Source organism: Mobula hypostoma, chromosome 21 (genome assembly GCF_963921235.1).
Source record: "Mobula hypostoma chromosome 21, sMobHyp1.1, whole genome shotgun sequence".
NCBI classification, from domain to species: domain Eukaryota; kingdom Metazoa; phylum Chordata; class Chondrichthyes; order Myliobatiformes; family Myliobatidae; genus Mobula; species Mobula hypostoma.
The window spans coordinates 17,218,359-17,240,063 of record NC_086117.1 but is presented as its reverse complement, the minus strand read 5'-3'; the positions used below and the strand labels follow the sequence as shown (position 1 = coordinate 17,240,063).

The following is a 21,705-nucleotide window of genomic DNA, read 5'->3' as shown; positions in this document are numbered from 1 at the left end:
ACAGTTGACAGCTAGAAAGCGACAAAGTGCTAACAATCGCTGACTGTGTGCCGAGTTCATTCTAACTCTTCATACTTCCCTTGCCGGGAAACTTACAAAAGCCTCTTCTCTTTTCCTCTGCCATTCTTTCCGTTGCAAAGGAGGAATAAAACTGCCCCACCCCCTCCTCCAGACAGCTTCATTCTGGGAGTTAAGGGAAGAAAAACAAGGAAAAGCTAACTACTGCCAATGGTTTCAAAATATTAAGCACAAAGCTCTCTTGTTTGCGTTTGGACTGAGTCGAACCAAGGCTTTGGTCTATTACATTTGTTCTTGCGATTCAGCAATACTTGCACAGCTTCTATTGATGGAACTCCCAGATCAGGCGATCCCTTTAATCCACCACTAACTTTCCTGTTGTTTTTGGTCTATTTATACCACAACATCAGAATTTCTCTAAATTTACTACTCATGTCCCTTCAAAGAAGCAACTATAGAGGTTCTTTATTCTGTTTTGCCTATTTGTATCAAGACATTTGAAATGGATTTTTTTTCATGAAATTCTCTGCAACATCATTAGTCATCCTCCTCGAAATAACCTTAGCTCAAGCTCAGCCTTGATTTATCTCACCCTTGTTCCTCATCTTTTCAATTTAGTGTTTGTCCTACCACTATTATCAGGAGCACAAGGCCCTCCAGAAAAGTGTTATCAAACAAAATTTAATGTTGAACCACTTAGGACACAAGAAAGTATGAAAATAGGAGCAGGAATAGGCAGTCAGTCCTTCAGGCTGCCCAAGCCTGATTTGCCCACTCATAAACCCCAATTCCCTTATCTTTCAAAGATGCCCCAATGATCCAGCTTCCACAACCCCCCAGATAGTATATTCCAGAGATTTACTGCCTTCTGCAAGAAAACAATTCTTACTCACTTCAGTTTTAAAAGACCACCCTCTTGTTTTGTAACTATACAGTCAAAAGCAAGGTCAGTTTTAAAGAAAGGATTGAAAGGCGCTTGATGGAGAAGCTTAGGGAGGGAGTTCCAGAGTCTTAAGCAACAAGCATTCTGTTGGAGAAACTCAGCATGTCAAGCAGCATCTGTGGGAGGAATGCAATGGCTGACAATTGCTTTCCTCCAACAAATGCTGCTCAACCCACTGAGTAACTCCAGCAGGTTGTTTGTTGCTCTACATTCCAGCATCCAGAGTCTCTTGTGTCTCAGTTCAGAGAAAAAGCTGATGCAATATTTGGATGAGCTCAACTTTAAGTTAAACTGTATGCACCTGATAAAAGAAAATCTCAAAGCAAAACTGGGAAAAGAATTCGTTAAAACACTCGTGATTGTTTTATATTCCACTTGAAAGTTTGCACGAAGAAAAGTTATGTTATTTCTGTACTTTCATAGAAGTTTTGTTAAGCCTTCCTGGTCTGGACTATTGTTTACCAATTGAGGGCAATGCAGTTTATCATTCCTTTAGAAAGGTGCAGAATGACTCCAGTGATCCCTTTTGTGGAAAAGGACAATCTGCCATTTTTCAGAGCAGAGAGGGCTAAGAGGAGGTTTGATAAAGGGTCAAGAAGATTTTGTCAGAGAAAATCCGTTTCCTGGGGCAGAAGGGTCATTATCCAGAAAAACAGAATTATAGCCACAGAATGAACAATGGAACATAGAACATCGAACATAGAAATCTAAGGTACATTACAGGCCCTTCAGCCCACAATGTTGTGCCGACCATGTAACCTACTCTAGAAACTGCCTAGAATTTCCCTAGCGCGTAGCCCCCTATTTTTCTAAGCTCCATGTACCTATCTAGGAGGCTCTCAAAAGACCCTATTGTATCCGCTTCCACCACCACCGCCAGCAGTGCATTCCACACACCCACCACTCTCTGTGGGAACAACTTACCTCTGATATCCCCTCAGTATCTATTTCCAAGCACCTTAAAACTTGTGTTAGCCATTTCAGCCCTGGGAAAAAGCTTCCGGCTATCCACACAATCAATGCCCCTCATTATCTTATATACCTCTATCAGGTCACCTCTCATCCTGCATCATTCCAAGGAGAAAAAGCCAAGTTCACTAAACCTAATCTCATAAGGTATGCCCTCCAATCCAGGCAACATCCTTGTAAATCTCCTCTGCACTCTCTCTACAGTATCCACATCCTTCCTGTAGTGAGGTGACCAGAACTGAACACAGTTCTCCAAGTGTGGTCTGACCAAAGTCTTGTATAGCTCTAACATTACCTCATGGCTCTTGAAATCAATCCCATGGTTGATGAATGCCAACACAGCATACACCTTCTTAACAACACTGTCAACCTGTGCAACAGCTTTGAGTGTCCTATGGACACAGACCTCAAGATCTCTCAGATCCTCCACATTGCCAAGAGTCTTACCATTAATAGTATATTCAAATTTAACCTACCAAAATGAACCACTTCATACTTATCTGGGTTGAAGTCCATCTGCCACTTCTCAGCCAGTTCTGCATCCCAATTTAAATTAAATTAAAATTAAATTAAATTACTTTTAAAGATGTCCCACTGTAACCTCTGAGAACCCGCCAGACTATCCAGAACACCGGCAACCTTTGTGTCATCAGCAAACTTACTAACCCACCCTTCTACTTCTTCGTCCAGGTCACTTATAAAAATCACAAAGAGGAGGGGTCCGCTCTCTTGGAAGTGGATTCAAAAGTAATATTGAAAGAGAAATGAAAGATCACCTTTACTTGTCACATGTACATTGAAACATATAGTGAAACACGCAAAATGCTGGAGGAACTCAGCAAGTCAGGCAGAACCCATGGAGAGGAATAAACAGTCAATGTTTCTGGCTGAGGCCCTTCACCAAGACTGGAAAGGAAGGGGGAAGAAGCCAGATTAAGAAGGTGGAGGGAGGGGAAGGAGTACAAGCTGACATACAGTGAAATGTATTGTTTCTGTCAACAGCTAATGCAGTCCGAGGATGTGCCAGGGGCAGCCCAGAAGTGTCATCATGCTTTTGGAGCCATCGTAGCAGACCAACTACTAACCAACCCTAACCTGTATGCCTTTTGGAAAATGGGAAGAAACCAGAGTCCCCAGAGGAAACCCATGCAGTCACGGGGAGAATGTACAAACTCTTTACAGACAACAGCAGGAAATTAACCCTGATCTTCCAATTGCTGGAGATATAAAGCTTTGCACTAAGCACTACGCGGGGAAATCTTTTTCCCAGGGCTGAAGTGGTTGCCACAAGAGGACACAGGTTTAAGGTGCTGGGGAGTAGGTACAGAGGAGATGTCAAGGGTAAGTTTTTTACTCAGAGAGTGGTGAGTGCGTGGAATGGGCTGCCAGCAATGGTGGTGGAGGCGGATACAATACAGTCTTTTAAGAGACTTTTGGATAGGTATATGGAGCTTAGAAAAATATGGGTAAGTCTAATAATTTCTAAGGTAGGGACATGTTTGGCCCAACTTTGTGGGCTGAAGGGCCTGTATTGTGCAGTAGGTTTTCTGTGTTTCTACCATATTGCCTTTGAAGGGAAAAAGAAACTCAACATTAATGGGCACAGAGCAGAGGGTGGGATTAAATCAATACCTCAAAGCATCCATAGATATAGTGGTCCAAATGGGCACCTCCTGTGCTCGATCACTTTATGATTCTGTGACGGGACGAGCTGCAGAATTCATTCACTCTGATAGCATTATAAACACATTACTCATTTGATTGACAGTCAAGGCTCTTTGGCACGCACACTTGTAGCTCAACAGCAAAAGAAAAAGCCTTTCGCTGAGATTGTTTACTTGCACCATTCACCATCATGATATCAACCAGTGAAAGGAGACATGATGTTGATATCCTTGTGGTGAAACAGCTGGTGATGTTACAAACCAGATTAAATCAACAGACTGCTTTTGCCCAACTCAGTACATAGGGCAGAGAATTCTATTGTAATTTACAGCTGTTTGCTATTCTATCGACTGCAACAACTTTCCCTTTAAAATGGCAGGGGTGCTGGATTATGAAAGATATTAAATGTGATTTATTTGTTGATCAAAACATTGAAGCATACAGAGAAATGCGTCAACACAGTCTGAGATTGTTCTTGGGTCAGCCCGCAAGTACTGTCATGCTTCAGGTGCCAATGTAGCATGCCCATAGCTTATGAAACCTAACCCATACATATTTCCTCCGAATGTGGGAGGGAAGCAGCGCACCCGAAGGAGACTCACGCAGTCATTGGGGGAGCGTACAATCTCTTTGACAGAGAGTGGCAGAACTGAACCCAGGTTGGGTTTCTTTGTTTTGTGGCTGCCTGTACGGAGACAAATTATACTTTATACTTTATCGTCGCCAAACAATTGATACTAGAGCGTACAATCATCACAGCGATATTTGATTCTGTGCTTTGTGCTCCCTGGAGTTCAAATCGATAGTAAATATTAAAAATTTAAATTATAAATCATAAATAGAAAATAGAAAAGGGAAAGTAAGATAGTGCAAAAAAAACCGAGAGGCAGGTCCAGATATTTGGAGGGTACGGCCCAGATCCGGATCAGGATCCGTTCAGCAGTCTTATCACAGTTGGAAAGAAGCTGTTCCCAAATCTGGCCGTACGAGTCTTCAAGCTCCTGAGCCTTCTCCCGGAGGGAAGAGGACTGAAAAGTGTGTTGGCTGGGTGGGTCGTGTCCTTGATTATCCTGGCAGCACTGCTCCAACAGCGTGCCGTGTAAAGTGAGTCCAAGGATGGAAGATTGGTTTGTGTGATGTGCTGGGCTGTGTTCATGATCTTCTGCAGCTTCTTCCGGTCTTGGACAGGACAACTTCCATACCAGGTTGTGATGCACCCTAGAAGAATGCTTTCCACGGTGCATCTATAAAAATAGTGAGGGTTTTAGGGAACAGGCCAAATTTCTTCAGCTTCCTCAGGAAGTAAAGGTGCTGGTGGGCCTTCCTGACAGTGGACTCTGCTTGGTTGGACCAAATCAGGTCATTTGTAATATTGACCCCAAGGAACTTAAAGCTTTTGACCTGTTCCTCTTGCACACCACCGATGTAAATTGGGTCGTGCGGTCCGCTACTCCTTCTGAAGTCAACAACCAATTCCTTCGTCTTGCTGACACTGAGGGATAGGTTATTGTCTTCACACCATGCCATCAGGTTCTTAATTTCCTCTCTGTACTCAAACTCATCATTACCCGTGATACGGCCTACAATTGTTGTGTCATCAGCAAACCTATATATTGAGTTCGATGGAAACTTGGCTACACAACCAAGGTTGTATTTTGATAATGAATGTACTTTGAACTTTTGAACTAACTAGCATTATGCTAACTGCTATGCCACCATACCATCCACTACTCTACCCCATGCTACTGTGAATGGATGGTACTGGGTGGGCATCAGTGATGAATATTGTAACAGCCTTCTATTGCTTACTTTTCCCTGGCACAAATCTAGTGTGTAAGTAGCTGGTACACACTTCTCACTTCTTGCCTTTTCTTTGTTCTCTTATTTAATCTCTCAATTCTCATCTCACATTAACTCACTCTCTTTTCTGAGTGTGATGGTGAACCATCTACAACAGATGATTCACTAAATATAACAAAATCAGTAATCCTGCCGTTGACTATAAATAGAGCGCAAGATTTTCTGTTTTTGTGCTTGATTCAGTTCACGGCTCTTTTAGGTTAACACTAGTTCATCAAAGTTGGGTATTTCCCAATAATAATAAAACATTCAAGAGATGTGCTTCAACATTTAGTCTTGAAAAAGTGCATCAATGTAAATTGGTATGACTTACAACACATCCACATTCAAACTCAGATAAGCCATTTAAAATTTGTCACCATTTACTGAGTCACTAACTGCACATCCCCAAACAGAACATCCTGGAAGTGGGACTGGTTGATGGTCCAGATGAACACTTTTGAAATCACCAAGCAGGGTATAAAACTTCTTTTTCGTTGCTTTTGATCTCTATTTAGATTAAAATTAGTTCTAAAAAATAAAATACACATCTTGTCCATTCGGAAGGAGGATATTTCCGTTACATTGAAGACAGCACACCGCCCTTTCCCCTCTCAACACACAAACAAACACACACGCACAATAAAACATAAAATTAACATACAAAATGTCTGGATTCACATTTCTAAAGCAAAATTAATCCAAGTATAATTTCTGCATGATTCAGGCTTCTTGCTGGCATTGAGTTTAATAAATTTAAATCGATATTTGGGGAGGTTTACTTGTTCTTTAATAGTTACAAACAAAAAATTCAAGCTGGACCTATTGTAAACTAAGAATTGGAGAGGAAGTGTTGCCATCCGGTTTTGAGGTTTGCTATGTAGCGTGAATATTCACTCTTACTGTGGTAGTCTTTTTTTTCATAGATTCATAGGATATATCACCTCTGTAGCACACATGGTAAAAGTCAATAAACTTGTTCTGTGTCTATCTGTGCTGACAAAAAGTCATCCACTCTTACAGGTCAATGCAAACCATACACCAAGAAATTTTTTGAAGGTTTTCAGCTGATTGTTTTTTATCATTAGAGATTATGTATAGATTCACAGCAAGTAATCATTATCTGTTTTCTTACTAGAAAATAGCCCAAAGAATACGTCACATTAACAGTATAAATTATATTATCTGTTAATAATATCTTCTTACGCCTGCTCAGTTAAATGTGATAAACAGTGTGGGAAGGGTTAATTTGAATCTGCTTGTTAAGTTAGTGTAATTTTAAAACCTGGTGCCACCGGGGACTTGCCTTCCAACACTAACAGAAAACAGAATGGTCATTTTTCCATGAGGCCAAAGCTATCGCTTTTCAGCTATGACAACACCTCACGGAAATATGACTCACCTGAGCTTCCTCCCTCCCCTCCTCAGTCTCCAGTCCAAGGCTAATCCCATTATTCCTCTGCCACTGAACAGAAGTGACTCAACAAAGTTGAGCTCAGTTGACTGACCTCAACAGACTCATTGGACGGCAGCCTAGGACATTTCTCTCTGGGGTTTACATCCAATACAAGGAAAGGGGACAACAAGATAACATCTAGCTTTCTAGTTTAATGACTACTCTGCTGAAGTCGCTTTTGAAGGAAATCTACACTCTGCTACTGTGATTGGAAAGAATGTTAGGGACCAGTCAGTAACCAAACTACATTTCAGAGGGAACAGTAGTCACTTAACAGAAAACCAAAAGAGGGACTTACCTTGACATATTCTGACTTGGAATCCATGTTCTGTAGGTTACTGTTGAGATAGAAAAATAAAAATAAAATGAATTATCTGAGCACAACCAGCATTGGGAAGATGATAATCTTGACAAAGTTTTGTAAGACTTGATTCTTGGCATTGTAGAGAAATATTCTAATGGGGAGAGATGAAGCAGACCAAATCTATAGTTTCTAGAATATAAAGGAACACTTCATTGAAACATACATAACTCTTCTTGAACTTGGTAGAATTCTTCAGGGATGATGTTTTCATGTCCAACACCAAGGATAAGGGATGGCTAATCAAGACTGGATGACATGAAATCTCTTCACCCAAATACTTGTAACTCATTGGGATTCTCTTCTGAAGAGCAGACTCTGCAATGAATCCACAAACTACAGATTCACTTTCAAGGACTCTACAGCTTATGTTCTCAGTATTATGTATGTATAATATGTATTTATTTATTAATATTTGTTTCTTTTTGTATTTGCACAGTTTGCCTTCTTTTGCAGTTTAGTTGTTAGTCAGCCTTTGTTTATGTATAATTTTTGCATAAATTCTATTGTCTTTCTTTATTCTCCTGTAAATGTCTGCAAGAAAAATGACTCTCATGATAGTACATGGTAACATATTCATGCTTTGATAATAAATTTGATTTGTTTTGCTTTGAAGAGAGTGCTGAAGCCAGGGAGTTAAGAGAAATGAGGTTTGTGCAGGGAAGTGAACTTATTGATTGGTGGAGCAGGCACGAGAGCCCGAATAGTCTAATTATAATCGGACTTACGCTCTTACTACTGAGCAAACATATGAGCAAATGAACAATGCCCAGTGGGGAGCAGAAGGGAGCAGATGGGATGTTCAGACAATGTTAGGCATTGCACCAGGGGTAAGCAGCCAAAGTCAAGTAAGTGTCTGTAGTCTCCGACCTGGTAACATACACCAAGTCAGAACTAAACCGTATAAAGGATTAAAATAAACATATGGCAACATAAAAAAACCACACTGCACTATTAGCTTGAGCTGGTGTTTGTACTTCACATAGATCACCTCCCATGCTGTCCAAACTTTTCCCATTTGTTTTTCCCTTTGCATGGAAGGTGGTTAATATCTGGATTGCACTGCCACATGAGGTAGTGGAATTAGATATACTAGAATCATGGTTAATGAGAAATGTAGACCGACACCTAACTAAGCAAGGCATAGAAGGATATGGTCGTAAAGCAGGCAAATGGGATAGGTGTAGATGGACAAAAGGTCAATATTCAGTGGACCAATTGACCCATTTCCATTTTATATGATTCTATGACTCTATGAAAACATTTAAGTAGGAGGCAGATTATCCATTTCTTTTCTTATCAAAATATTTTCGCTCTCCTGACTGACCCCAAACTCTTGAATGTAATCAGTTTGCAAAAGCCCTTTAAAGAGCGTAACTTCACATTACATATTGTCCATCATTCTTCATCTTCTCCTGCTTTTCTCCCCCTATTAACGTTTAAAATGTCATTGCAGTTAATTCTCTCTTCCTGCATTGTGAAGAGGTTGCAACAAGCTCAACAGAGATTTCTCCCACTACTCATTTTCCCAGAATCTCTAAATCACTGAATTCCTTCTAGTGCTGGGCTGCCCCCTCCCCCCATCCACAGATAACACATATATGACTATCCCAATCATGACGAATAAACTCTTCTTGGGCTTCCAGCCAGGTACAGGTATCGATTTTAACCAATGTTTCAATGACAAACTCTGCCATTTTCATCAGGGATGATGCCTGGGCATGTCTAGACTGGTGGTATTTATACCCCTGTCGTCTATCCCTCCTGATTGGTTAGTCCTCATCCAATCAGGTTTCCACTCTCCCACCTTGTTTACAATTAAACTAATCTCTTACTTACAGCAAGACCTTCACCTTTGAATACTTTACCTCTCGTTTTATTTCAATGGCTTCCTTCACTGGGAAAGCACTAGATCCTTTTTCATCCCAACCACAACTTCTTGACTGTCTGATCCCTAGTCCTTCATTTTCCATGCCATCTTCCTCAGCCTTTCATTTGATTTCTCAGTATTAAAAACAAATTATTCCGGAAATTGGCAACAAGTTGTTTAAGACTTGGCTCTAATGGTGAAAGAGTTGAAAGACAATGTTCTTGGAAATAGCTAATGTAGCAAATTTGCAATGAATCACGAGAAACAAGTACCAGGACCCAGCTCATTCTAGCTTTGCATACGCAAAGGCTTGGTTGTTAATGATCCACTTGGGGTTACATTCGAACTTCCAGCTATTCAAATTCTGATATGGGAACGGAATCTGCGACCAGCATTTGGACAGAACTGTTTCCTTCTGAGCTTCCTGGCCTGATTACTGATCTCATCTTTCAGTGAAGGGGAATCCAGACCTTAAAGGAATCATTCAGCCCTGTAGGGAGTTTCACATGACACTATCAGAGACCTGATTAATTATGAAAGGACTGGAAGAGGTAAAGGAAGTGAAACTAAAGGCCATAAATATAATAGTCACTAATTTGGGATAAATCTCCCAATCCAGAAAATGGCTAGATCAGTGAATTCATTACCTTAAGGCTTGGTAGGGATGAGCAGCATCAATCTAGATGTGCACAGGAAAGAAAAAGGAGTAGAAGGATAGATTGATAGGACAAAGAGAAAAAGGGCTGGAGAAGGTCCATACGCATGTAAAGAGCAACAATGATCACTAGGGTCAAATAGCCTGTTTCAATCCATCCTGGGTCCAATATATTGATGCAATTACAAAGAAGACACGCCAGAGGCTATACTTCATTGGGAGTTCGAGGAAATTTGGGTTGTCACCAAAGACTCTGGCGAACTTCTACAGGTGTACTGTGGAGAGCATTCTGACTGGTTGCCTCACAGTCTGGCACGGAGGGGCCACAGCACAGGTACAAAAAAAGCAGCAGCAGGTTGTAAACTCAACCAGCTCCATCACGGGCATGAAACTCCCCTCCACTGAGTATGTCTTCAAACGATGACGCCTGGAAAAGGTGACATCATCATTAAATACCCCATGGCCCAGGACGTAGAACATGCCTTCTTCTCATTACTAACATCAGGAAGGAGATACAGGAGCACTGTACTGCTGACCTAAAATAACAAATTTCATGATACACTGTATGTTATTTATTTAGAGCAAGGTGGGTTCCCAACCAGGGATCCATGACATAAAAGAGGTTGGGAACCCCTGATTTAGAGATAGAGTGTAGTAACAGGCCCTTCCAGCTCAAAGAAGCTGCACCCCCACATTACCTCACTTGACTAACTATTCTACTTTGTGCATGAATCACAAAGGGTCTATCAAGAAGGCAAATGGGATGTTGGCCTTCATTGCTAGAGGGATTGAATTTAAGACCAGGGAGGTTATGCTGCAACTGTACAGGGTACTGGGGAGGCTGCACCTGGAGTACTGCGTGCAGTTCCGGTCTCCGTACTTGGGGAAGGATATATCGGCTTTGGAGGCTGTGCCAAGGAGATTCACCAGGTTGATTCTAGAGATGAGGGGGTTAGACGATGAGGAGAGATTGAGTCGCCTGGGACTCTACTCATTGGAATTCAGAAGAATGAGAGGAGATCTTATAGAAACATATAAAATTACGGAAGGGATAGATAGATAGAGGCAGGAAAGTTGTTTCCACTGCTAGGTGTGACTGGAACTAGGGGATATAGCCTCAAGATTCAGGGGAGTAGATTTAGGACAGAGATGAGGAGGAACTATTTTACCCAGAGAGTGGTGAACCTGTGGAATTCTCTGCCCAATGAAGCAGTGGAGACTTCTTCACTAAATATATTTAAGACAAGGTTGGATAGATTTTTGCACAGCAGGGGAATTAAGGGTTATGGGGGAAAGGCAGATAGAAGGAGATGAGTCCATGGTCAGATCAGCCATGATCTTATTGAATGGCAGAGCAGGCTCAGCGGGCCAGATGGCTGACTCCTGCTCTTATTTCTTATGTTCTAAAGTTAACCCATTCTCCTTTGGAATGTAGAAAGACACTGGAGTGCCTGGAGGGATCTCACACGTTCACAGGAAGAACGTAAAAACTTCTCTCCATGTCACTGGCACTGTAGTAGTATTACACAAAATGCTAATGTTGCTATTGTATTTGCTTCCACCACTTCCCCTCATAGACACCAACCTCTCACTGTTCCCAATCCCCACCTCTTGCTCCCCTTGTCTCCTCCTCCATCTCCCACTCCCCCACCCCCACACTCTATAATAAACCCGATTCGGATTCAATGTAATCCAGCACTGCATCATGCCTACTGCTCAATGAAACAATGGCATCCTCACATTTGCTGTGAAGGTGGTTAAGGATAAAGATGTCATCTCACAAACTCTGGGCCAGAAAGATGCAAGGAGCTCTCAGTAAAAAGATGCATGAGAGGCCTCTTCCAATGCCCTCAAAAATAGTTTCCTTGTGACATTGTGTGTGCAGCTCTGTCCATCCCCTTACAGCTCTGAGAGTGCGAAAGGTCACCAACCAGAAGGGAGAAACACGGTCCAGATTGAGTTCATCTGAACTGCAAAACTCTCAGCCTGACACTGCTACTACTGACCCCGGTCCCCTCTCCCACATTGGGTGAGGATAGAGTTAAGATTTCTTTCAACAGGACATCAAGTACACAGTGGTGGAGGAGCCTCTGTTCTTGTGACACTCAAACTGACAGATCTTCTTAAACTCAGGAACTTGCAAACAGAACATTTTCAATAGGGCGCAATCTGAAGTTTAACCCTTTCATTCCCTTTCTCAAATTAACTGAAATTTTAGATGCACAAATATGCATTACCCTGTGAGACAATGACTTTTTTTTATGATTATTGGAACCAAATTAGAAAATTAATTACAGAATATGGGTAGTATTCTGCCATATTGCGCACAAATGAGAAGGAATTAATTCGGAAAACAATCTCTTAATATGAATTACTTGCATGTTTTAAATGGAAGCACACAAGAGGTTGGTACAATGACTACATTCATACTTCCATACAGTAGTCCTCTTAGAACCCAATTGTACATAATGGACTACATAAGCACTAGAGACTACTCCTGTTCCCAGACCAGAAATGTCATGGCTTCATTCTATAGTTTATACCAGGTTAGGTGACCACTGATTAGGCAAGTGGGTTAGAAACTAGACAAATCATTCATACTGCTGGCTAGACACTTCTCTTGTGGGAAGTAGTGTAGGAAACATCCGAAGTTTGTAAAGTTCAATAAAAATTACACTGTAAGTTCCCAAGATCAAGACCTTTGGTAGAAAGTGAATGGTCATGATTTAACCTCAGACTTTAATTTAAAGAGGAAAATACACTGGGAAAACCAAACAATGCAGAGATCACTTTCCAATAATGAATGCTTTGATGTAGTGAACTGCACCAGCAGAATTTTTTGTTTCACAGTCTTCTTTTTCCCAATGTGGATAATATTCTGTTTTAAATGGGGGGGCATGCATTTGAAGGGGCAATTAAAATCAATTGCTATGAAGTAACGTGCCCATTAACAAGACATTAACATGATATAAAACATGGTAACAGTGCACCAATAAATGGTTGTCTAATGATGCTATTAATTAAATTTGGTAAACTCTTCTTCATTTTGGTCATTTTTAATTTAAAATCTAATGTGGAGCTTTAGTCCCCTTTTGCTTTGAGGGGTGTTAAACGTCGATGAATTTTCAAAGTTGCTGGCTGCACTTTGATACCTCATCCATGTGCAGCCTATATTCTTGTGAGAACCTCAATCATGAATGTTGACAATGTAAAACTCTTCTGTCTCAATACGCCGATGGACTTCCACATATAGATTTAAATCTTAGTCCCAAAATAGCAGCCAAGTCTGGTAACTTGGATGTTCTTGATACCCACTAATCATGAGGATCGGAAGTATTTTGCACAAAATGCTGGAGGAACTCAGCAAGTCAAGCATTATCCAAGGAGGGGAATAAACTGTTGAAAAGAATTTTCCTATGCTCCACACTACCACTTCAAAGGTCAAAGTAAATTTATTTATCTAAGTACTTACATATTAACATATACTAGCTTGAAATTCACTTTTTTGCAGACATTTACAAGAAAAATAAAGAAATATAATAGAATCTACATTTGTACAAGAAACCATTTGCAAACAAAGACTGATGAACAACCGATGTGCAAAAGACAAACTATACAAATAATGAAAGTAATACCGAGAATACGAGTTATAAAAGAGTCTTTGATAGTGAATCTGTAGTGTTGTGGAGTCAGTTTGGAGTTGTAGCCAGTGGTGTTATCCACACTGCTTCAGAAACTGATGGTTGTTAGTTAATAACTTCCTGAACCTGAACCTAAGGCTTCAGTACAGTGGTGTAATGGTTAGCACAGTGCTTTACAATAGAGGCATCCTGGGTTCAATTCCTGCTGGTGCCAGTAAGGGCTTAGTACATTCTCCCCATGATCATGTGGGTTTCCTCTAAGTGCTCCAGTTTCACTCCACAGTCCAAAGTCACAGCTCAAAGGGCTGGAAGGGTCTATGGTCTATTCCGTGCTGTTATCGCAATAAATAAATAAATGGCACCACCTGATACTAATGGTGGAGCATGGCCTGGGTGATGGGGGTCTTTGATGATGGATGCTGCATTCTTGTGGCAGCATTGCACATAAATGTACTCAATGGTGGGGAGATCATCTCACCAGAGGAATTAAACTTGAGCTCTGACTGCTTTCTATGGCTTATGAACCTACAGGGAGGCCTCAATAATCATTTCATATTGAAATTCCAGTAGTGGTGATGGTCATATTCATTATCAAATCTTCTACTACTGGAAAGAGAGACATGAATTTTAGGAAGGGATATTGAAGGGAGGTCTCGCTGTTGATTGGCAGATATAAGGTGTGAGCTTTTAGCCCTGTTAGGGTGGGAATTTTACTGACAGATGTTTAGACAAGTGCTGAGTGTACAGGGCTGCACAGTGTCAGGAATGCAGATCACTGCAAGTCTCAAGTTACGAATTGAAAAGCAGCTGTTTTCAGGAGCATCCCAACAAGTGCTGAATGGAGCAGAGGTTTACAGGGCAGCATAGTCTGCAAACAATAGCCTCAATTTAAAATCACTAGCTCTTTGAATTGGCTTGAACAGCTTTAAAAACAAAGCCATAATCTTAATATTTACATACTGTCTTTTACTATTTCAGAACTTAGTTCAGAACAAGTTTAGTATAGAGAACATGTTTGCCAATTTTGACAAAGCAAGCTCCCACGAGCACCAATGTCACCCTAATCAGATAGTATGCCTTAGTGATGTTGACAGAGAGATAAATATTGGCGGGGATCCCAGATAGAACTCCTTCTGCTCTTCAAAAAAAAATGTCAAGGAACATTTTACATCCAAGCTAAAGTAAAGCTTCTGAAGCCCATTCATAAGTTTAGCAATAAAAGCACAATTATAAGGAGGAACATTTTTGTGCCTGGGCCACTTTTTTTAACTATAGCAAGTTTTCTCGCCTCCTCTCTTGAAGATGGTCATCTTGCTCTGTGACGGTTTAATGGAAGGCATTCCATCTGCTTGATGGGTGGCAAAGAACTGTGGGTGGTTAAGGCTAGATCAATCCCTCTAATTGAAAGCCATACCCCCAGTTGAAGCAGGACTCCCACTCGTCTCTTAAGAAACCAAGGTGTGCTTCATTCCAGTCAACCAAGCCTGAGGCCTTCATGTGTCTGATTTGGTTCAATAGCATTAACCAACTAAGATACTACAGAATAACTCACCTTGGATGTTACACATTTTATGGTAGGGAAACCCTCTGTTGTTAATTTGGAACCCTCAGAGGGGTTATCAGATATGTGGGTCAGGCTGCTTCAAGCTACAATATAGTGCTTAGTTGCTCTTAACAATCCCCTTGTTGACTCTGGATTAGTTCCACCATCAATCACCCTGTGATATGTGTTTCCTTCTGGTCTGGTCTCTATGACAACAGATTACTACAATCAAAGCCAAATAACCTCTCATTTACTTTTTTTTATTCAGTCCTTTGTTATTTTTTCTGTCTACCCCCTACTTCTCCACAGCAGGGAAGGAAGATTTCTTGTGCTGGTGCTGGAGTCGGTCTTTAACCAGACCCTAAGGGCATCACTGTACAAGACTGCATCGAGTCAAGGAGACACTGAGACCCCTGGTTTCCTGTGTATTATATAGGATGGGATGGAGGTGTTACCTCAGTTACACTCCTCATGCGTCACAACTATAAATCTACCATTGCAGTCAAATTGGGTTCTATTCTCAAATGTTCCATGGAATACTGCCATATCTCACAATGTGTCTTAGCATCATAAAGCAAATAAATTGTTATGGTGCATGAATCCATTCAGCTGCCCGAGCTCCATCAGTCCCAGTACTAAGTAATCATAAAACCTTACCCAATTCCCTCTTGAAAACACCATTTGTTTCCTCCACTCCCTCAGACAAAATAGATCATAAATATTCTCTACATAAAAATGATTCTTTCTCACATTTTTCTGTACCGCTAGCACAAAACGTTATATTTATTTGTTTTGGGATTCAGTGCCACACTACCCAGACACCCACTGATTTAACCTTAGCTTAATCACTGGACAATTTACAATGACCAATGAACCCACTAACTGGTATGTCTTTGGACTGTGGGAGGAAACCAGAGCACCCGGAAGAAAACACACGCGCACAAGGGAAGAACGTGCAAACTTTCTTACAGAGGACTCCGGAATTGAGTTCCGACACCCGAGCTGTCATGCTAGCCACTATGTTTCTGTGGACCTTGGTTCTCAAACCATCTGCTGAAAGAAATAGCTTCCCTTCATTTACCTAATCTAAACTTACTATGATTTTCTTACACGCCTATCAAATTTCACCTATCTTTGCTTCAAAAGGAATAAAGCCAGCTCGTCTAGTTCAACTTAGAGTGGGTACATTTCATGTGGGGGCAAACAACCTCAAAAATAAGTGCAACTTTAAAGAATATATTTCTATTTCCTGAAACCTAGTGGCATTACTCAGACCTCAGAGTCAGAATCTTGCATGTTCCTTCCCATATATGACTGAACTTTGATAGGAGAATATTAGCTGACATTTTGGTGCAGTACTGGGGAAGCAGGCCATTGTCAGAGATGATATCTATTGGACGGGTTATTAAACCAAAGCCCAACTCTCATCCTATCCTCTCAGGGAGATGTAAAATATCTCAAATAGCATTTGCAAAACAGCAGAGAAATCCTCTGTGTGTGTGTGGCCAAAGAATCCTCCCTGATATTTTGGTTCCCGTTTAGCCAGTATCATTTGAAACATTTTCTTATTTGCTATTTGTGGTACTTGCCGTGTACAAACTGGTTGCCACGTTTCCATGCGACCACATTTTCACTTTATGGCTGTGTCATGCTTTTAGATGTTGTAAGTAATTGCAGGGCAGGATATAAATACATTGTTCAAAGTCTTGAATTCCTTTCTGGAATCAGCACAGCATGGCTCTGGTGGTGTTTGGTTTTGGTTTTTGAGGTGTGAAGTGCTGCAAGTGAGGGAGGCACAGAGAGGGTACAAGGAAGAGTGTGGGTGGTTCAACGGGGTAAACAACAACAATATGGTCCTCATTTTGACGGCTGCCTTTTTGCATATAGCCGCATCAAGCTGTGCTTGGAGCCTGCGTCCAAGTGGCACAATATGCTGAGGTTATAACTCTTCTAGTTTTGCCAAGAATGGGTTTGCTCATATTGCCACAGAAAGTTTCTTTCAATTGGGTAGTGTTGCACCATCCATCCCTCTTTGACCACAAGGCAGTGGGTCTTCCCAGAATAATCTGCAAGGATCTATGAGACGGTGGATGGTTTCCCCAAGCAGATTGTCAAAAACATTTCAAAGAAATCCTCGTCACTGCGACTGTCAAGCAAGCACTGCTTGCACAGTGGTGAGAACAGCTCTCTTTGTCAGATCTTTTGAGCATAGCCAGAGTCTCTATCCCACTAAACACAGCTCTCAAGGTACTTCATGTGGGTAAAGCCATTATCAGTCTCTTTCTGGAATATTTGATAAGAAGGGCAGGAAGGGATGCAGTTGTCTTTACCAAGGTTCATCATGAGCAGCTTTGTAACACGGATTTCTGTACTCTGCGGGTTGTTCCCAGCAGCACTGAGATAAATGTCATATATTGGTATTAGAATTAGCTTATTATTGGCACTTGTACCAAGATACAGTGAAAAGCTTGTCTTGCATATTGTTCATACAGCTCAAATCATTATACAGTGCATTGAGCTAGAATAAAGTAAAACGATAACAATGCAGAATAACATGTAAAAAGCTACAGACAAAGAGCAGTACAGGTATGTGAATGATAAAGTACAAGATTGTAACATGGGTCAAGAGATCAAGGGTCCATTGTATTGCACAAGAGGTCCGTTCAAGAGTCTGAGAACAGTTTATATGTCAGCTAATATTCTTCAGCCTGGAGGTATGCGCCTTCAGACTTTTGTATCTTCTGCCTGATGGGAGAGGGGAGAAGAGAGAATATCTGGGAGGGGGTGGGTCTTTGATTATGCTGCACCTTCACTGAGGCAGCAAGAAGTATAGACACAGGGGGCAGGCTGGTGCCTGTGATTGACTTGAGTTGCATCCACAACTCTCTGCAGATTCTTGCAGTCGCCCCATACCAAGCTATTATGCATCCAGAACTAATGTTTTCTATAGTGCACTGATAAAAATTGGTAAGATTTGACTGGCACACGCTGAATTTCTTTAGCCTCCAGAGGAAGTAGAGGCATTGGTGAGCTTTCTTGGCTGTGACTTCAACATGTTTAGACTAGGACAGGCTGCTGGTGATGTTCACACCTAGGAACCTGAAGCTTTCAATTCTCTCATTCTCGACATTCAACCTCAACCTCAATATTCAGTGAAAGGCATGATTTTGACTACCTGGAACTTGCCATTCCAATGCCAGTTTCCTACAACCGAATGCTGCATGCTGGCACATTCCAAGGTGCAGGAGTACGTGCCAAGGAACACAATGAAGCCACCAGGAAGACTCTGTGGAAATGACACACTTTAAGGTCCCCTCCCACTGGACACTGAGAGACCGACTCTGCGTATAAACTCTCCATCATATTACCAAACCAATGTTGAGATTTTTAAAGAATGATGCCACATTAACATACAATGAATAGAGATTGACGTCCTGAATTGTATAATTGCAAATTTTAATGCTAGATGTATTTTTGAGAAAAAGGGTCCTTCATAAATGAATTCTCATCAAACCCCAACTGATTCAGAAGGCAGATTAGAATTAGCTTATAGATCTTCATTTAACTTTTCATGTTCACAGATCATGACCTAAATCTATCCTGACTGAGGGAAGTACTTATTAGTTGCTTGCAGATTTGGGATGATCAGAGAGAATTACACTAGGTGCCCAGGATTGGTTTCCTGGGTGTGAGCAGAACAGAAGACGTTTTAGTTTGTATCTAACTCATTTTTTATTGGTATTGAGAATTTAAAATGTAAAGGTTTCTGCTCACAATTGTCAATGTCTTTTTACACAATGATCACAAGAAAATAAGTCTTTTAAAAAGACATGAAATAGAGAATAATGTTTTTAAATGGAGACCAACAGACTACAGATTCTGGAATCTGGACCAAAAAATAGGAACCTAATAGAAATTAGTGGGTCAGGCAGCATCGACAGAGGGAAATGGACAGATGACATTTTGGGTTGAGATCATTCATCTGGACTAGACAGTGTTTTTAAATGTCATCAATTATTGGACATGGACATCCCTAATACTCCCTTAGATCACTATTAGAGGTCAAATAAGGATTATATTAGATTGGATTAATTTTATCTGTGATATGTACATCAAGCGTACAGTGAAAAGAGCCATTTACATCATCTTTTTCTTCCACAATGTGCTGGGGACAGCCCGCAAGTGTCTCCACACTTCAGGCGCCAGTGTAGCATGCCTAACACTTACTAACTCCAACCCGCACGCCTTTAGAATGTGAGAAGAAAAAGGAGCACCCAGAGGAAAGTCACACAGTCACAGGGAGAATGTACATACCCCTTAGAGACAGCAGTGGGAACCAAACTCCGATCAGTAATCACCGGCACTGTAAAGTGATTATGCTAAATGTTATGCTACTGTGCCACTGAACTACTGTTGGTGGAGTCTAGATTCACAAATAGTTGCGAACCATTTTTCTTTCAGTGTGACCATTAGTGAAGTGATCAGTTTCATGGACGTCATTACTGATAGAATCTTTGTGTAATTTACTTGCTTGAATCCAAATCCCCACCTCTCATGGTAGGATGTGAACTCATACACCAGACCACTGGGATCCTGGATGCTTGTCTTGGACTGGGTTTGCCATCAGCAATGGTTAATAATGTAAACCAGGACTCGTGGTTAATAATGTGAAGCAGGACTTGCTTCTTTGCGCAAATTAATTCAACCCAGTCCAGCATACATAACTGGAGAGTCCACTGTGTCTTTGCCCTGTTCTAAGCTGTGTTTTTCTCTCTCTAAAAGATGACGTACTGAACTCTTCCATCATGATCTAGATAACTTACATTTCTTCCGACATGGAAGAAATCACCTGCTGTCAGATCCCAACATTAGAAAATAGTGGAGAAGGAATGTCTTGCTCCATTTTAACTGCACTCTCTACCCTCTTGCAGTGTATAATCCAACCCCAAAAGCACTGTCAGCCTGATATCTGGTCACTGCTCATTTACCTCCCACTGAGGGATGCGATGAGGACATTACAAATGCAGAAAGATGGCTTTCACATTAAAGTCTGCAATAACAATTCAGGAAGGGACAAAGGAAAACAGATGAGAGCTCCTGCTGGTAAACTATTGAGGGAAATGATGCATAAACAATTATAAGTCGAACAGTGAGAGGGAAATCCTCTGGTGTCAAGCTCCAAACATCCGACTGACTTCCTATGCTGCATGTCGTATACGTCAACCATTTATAAAGTACATCTCTGGAATGAAGGCACGTAGGCTTTGCAGGAAGGTTTTGCTGAGCTTTCAGACCCTCCCCAGGCCCAAGGTCACCTTGCCACTGCAGCCTGTAACCCTTCTGGTCACCAGGCAACTTTGGAGCAGCGTAATAAGCTGGTGTAGTGACAACTTGCAAACTTCATCCTGTGATTCAAACTCCCCACCACTCTGTGCTTCTGTAATCTCCTCCAGACCCTCAAGCCTCTGGGATCCATGCATACCTCCAATTCTGACCTCACCCGCAATTCCAGATTTAAATATTTTCAACCTGGCAGTCGTACATTGGGTTCCAAGCTTTGAAATTCTCTTGGAGGAGGCAATCAAAGCTATGTCAACTCGTAAAGTAATCCCTCTAATCTCATTCCCCTACCTCTTTCCCTGTGACTTATTCTCTCTCCGTGCTCAAAATTCACTCTGATTCTCCTGCCACTCACCAACCGTAGGCGTAACTTACTGTTGCCAAGCAGTGTGCCCTTTGAACATCGATTTCTCTACCTTCCAGTAATATCTCATCCCTCCTCCTTCTCCCTCTCTATATTCCCCATTCTGGCTGCCTCTTACCTCTTCTCCTCACCTGCCCATCATCTTCCTCTAGTGCCTCTCCTCCTATGGCTCACTGAACTCTCCTATTAGATTTCTTCTTCTTCAGCCCTTCTCCCCTTCCACTTATCACCTCACAGCTGCTTACTTCATCCATTCCACCCTCACTTGGTTTCACCTGCTGGCTTGGATTAATTCTTCTCCACCCACCTTCTTTTCCAGCTTCTTCCCCTTTGGTTATGATGAAGGGTCTTAGTCTGAAACATCGACTGTTCATTCCTCTCCATTGACGCTGTCTGACCAGCTAAGCTCCTCCAGCATTTTCTGGGTGGTGCCCTTAGGCTGTGGCAAGAACCCCGGATCACCCAAAGAAAACACAGCAGTCACAGAAGAATGTGGATAGTCCACACAAAAACTATTCGATCAGGACAAAATCCTGCTTCTACACCACTGTCCCGGCCTAAGCCTCCTCGCCTTTCAGTTTCTTTGATGTAGTTCCTCAAAACCTACTTTGACTAAGCATTTATATTGTTTTCTCCATGTGGGTGATGACAAACTTGATCTCATGACTTTTTTGGAAATGTTTTGTGATTTTTTTTATTCCATAGAAACACTGTACAAAAATGTTTCATTCATTGACTTGAACACACGAGAGCTAAATATTTTTAAAATTACACAATATTCCTTATTTACCTTTGATGGAAATTATTCTTTCATCATTTGAAAACATTTCCCAAGTTGCATTTTAACAGAAGTTCTCTCCACCCTAGAAAACATCACCCTCATCTCCACCCTTCCAATCTCTAATCATGCCACCACACCCACCACTTTGTTCTGTTAACATAGGCTCCAGAATTATCTGATACCATGTGGTTCGCCCATGTCCTCTCTTCAACCAATATTGCTACTCAACCATACAGGAAGTATGGCCACCATTCTCATTC

General features: G+C 41.4%; 1 protein-coding gene across 4 annotated transcripts in view; it reads right to left on the bottom strand.

The window, feature by feature from the left end:
- The window catches only part of LOC134359825 (SH2 domain-containing protein 3C-like), a 216,378-nt gene that overhangs the window by 83,291 nt on the left and 111,382 nt on the right, over positions 1-21,705 (bottom strand). For 3 of the 4 annotated variants that reach the window (XM_063073528.1, XM_063073529.1, XM_063073532.1), the window contains one exon: positions 7,189-7,228. In XM_063073528.1, the coding sequence (XP_062929598.1) occupies positions 7,189-7,228 (40 nt within the window). Of the gene's footprint in view, positions 1-7,188; positions 7,229-20,971; positions 20,999-21,705 lie in introns of those variants that run through there. The other variant, XM_063073533.1, reaches the window with a different exon arrangement.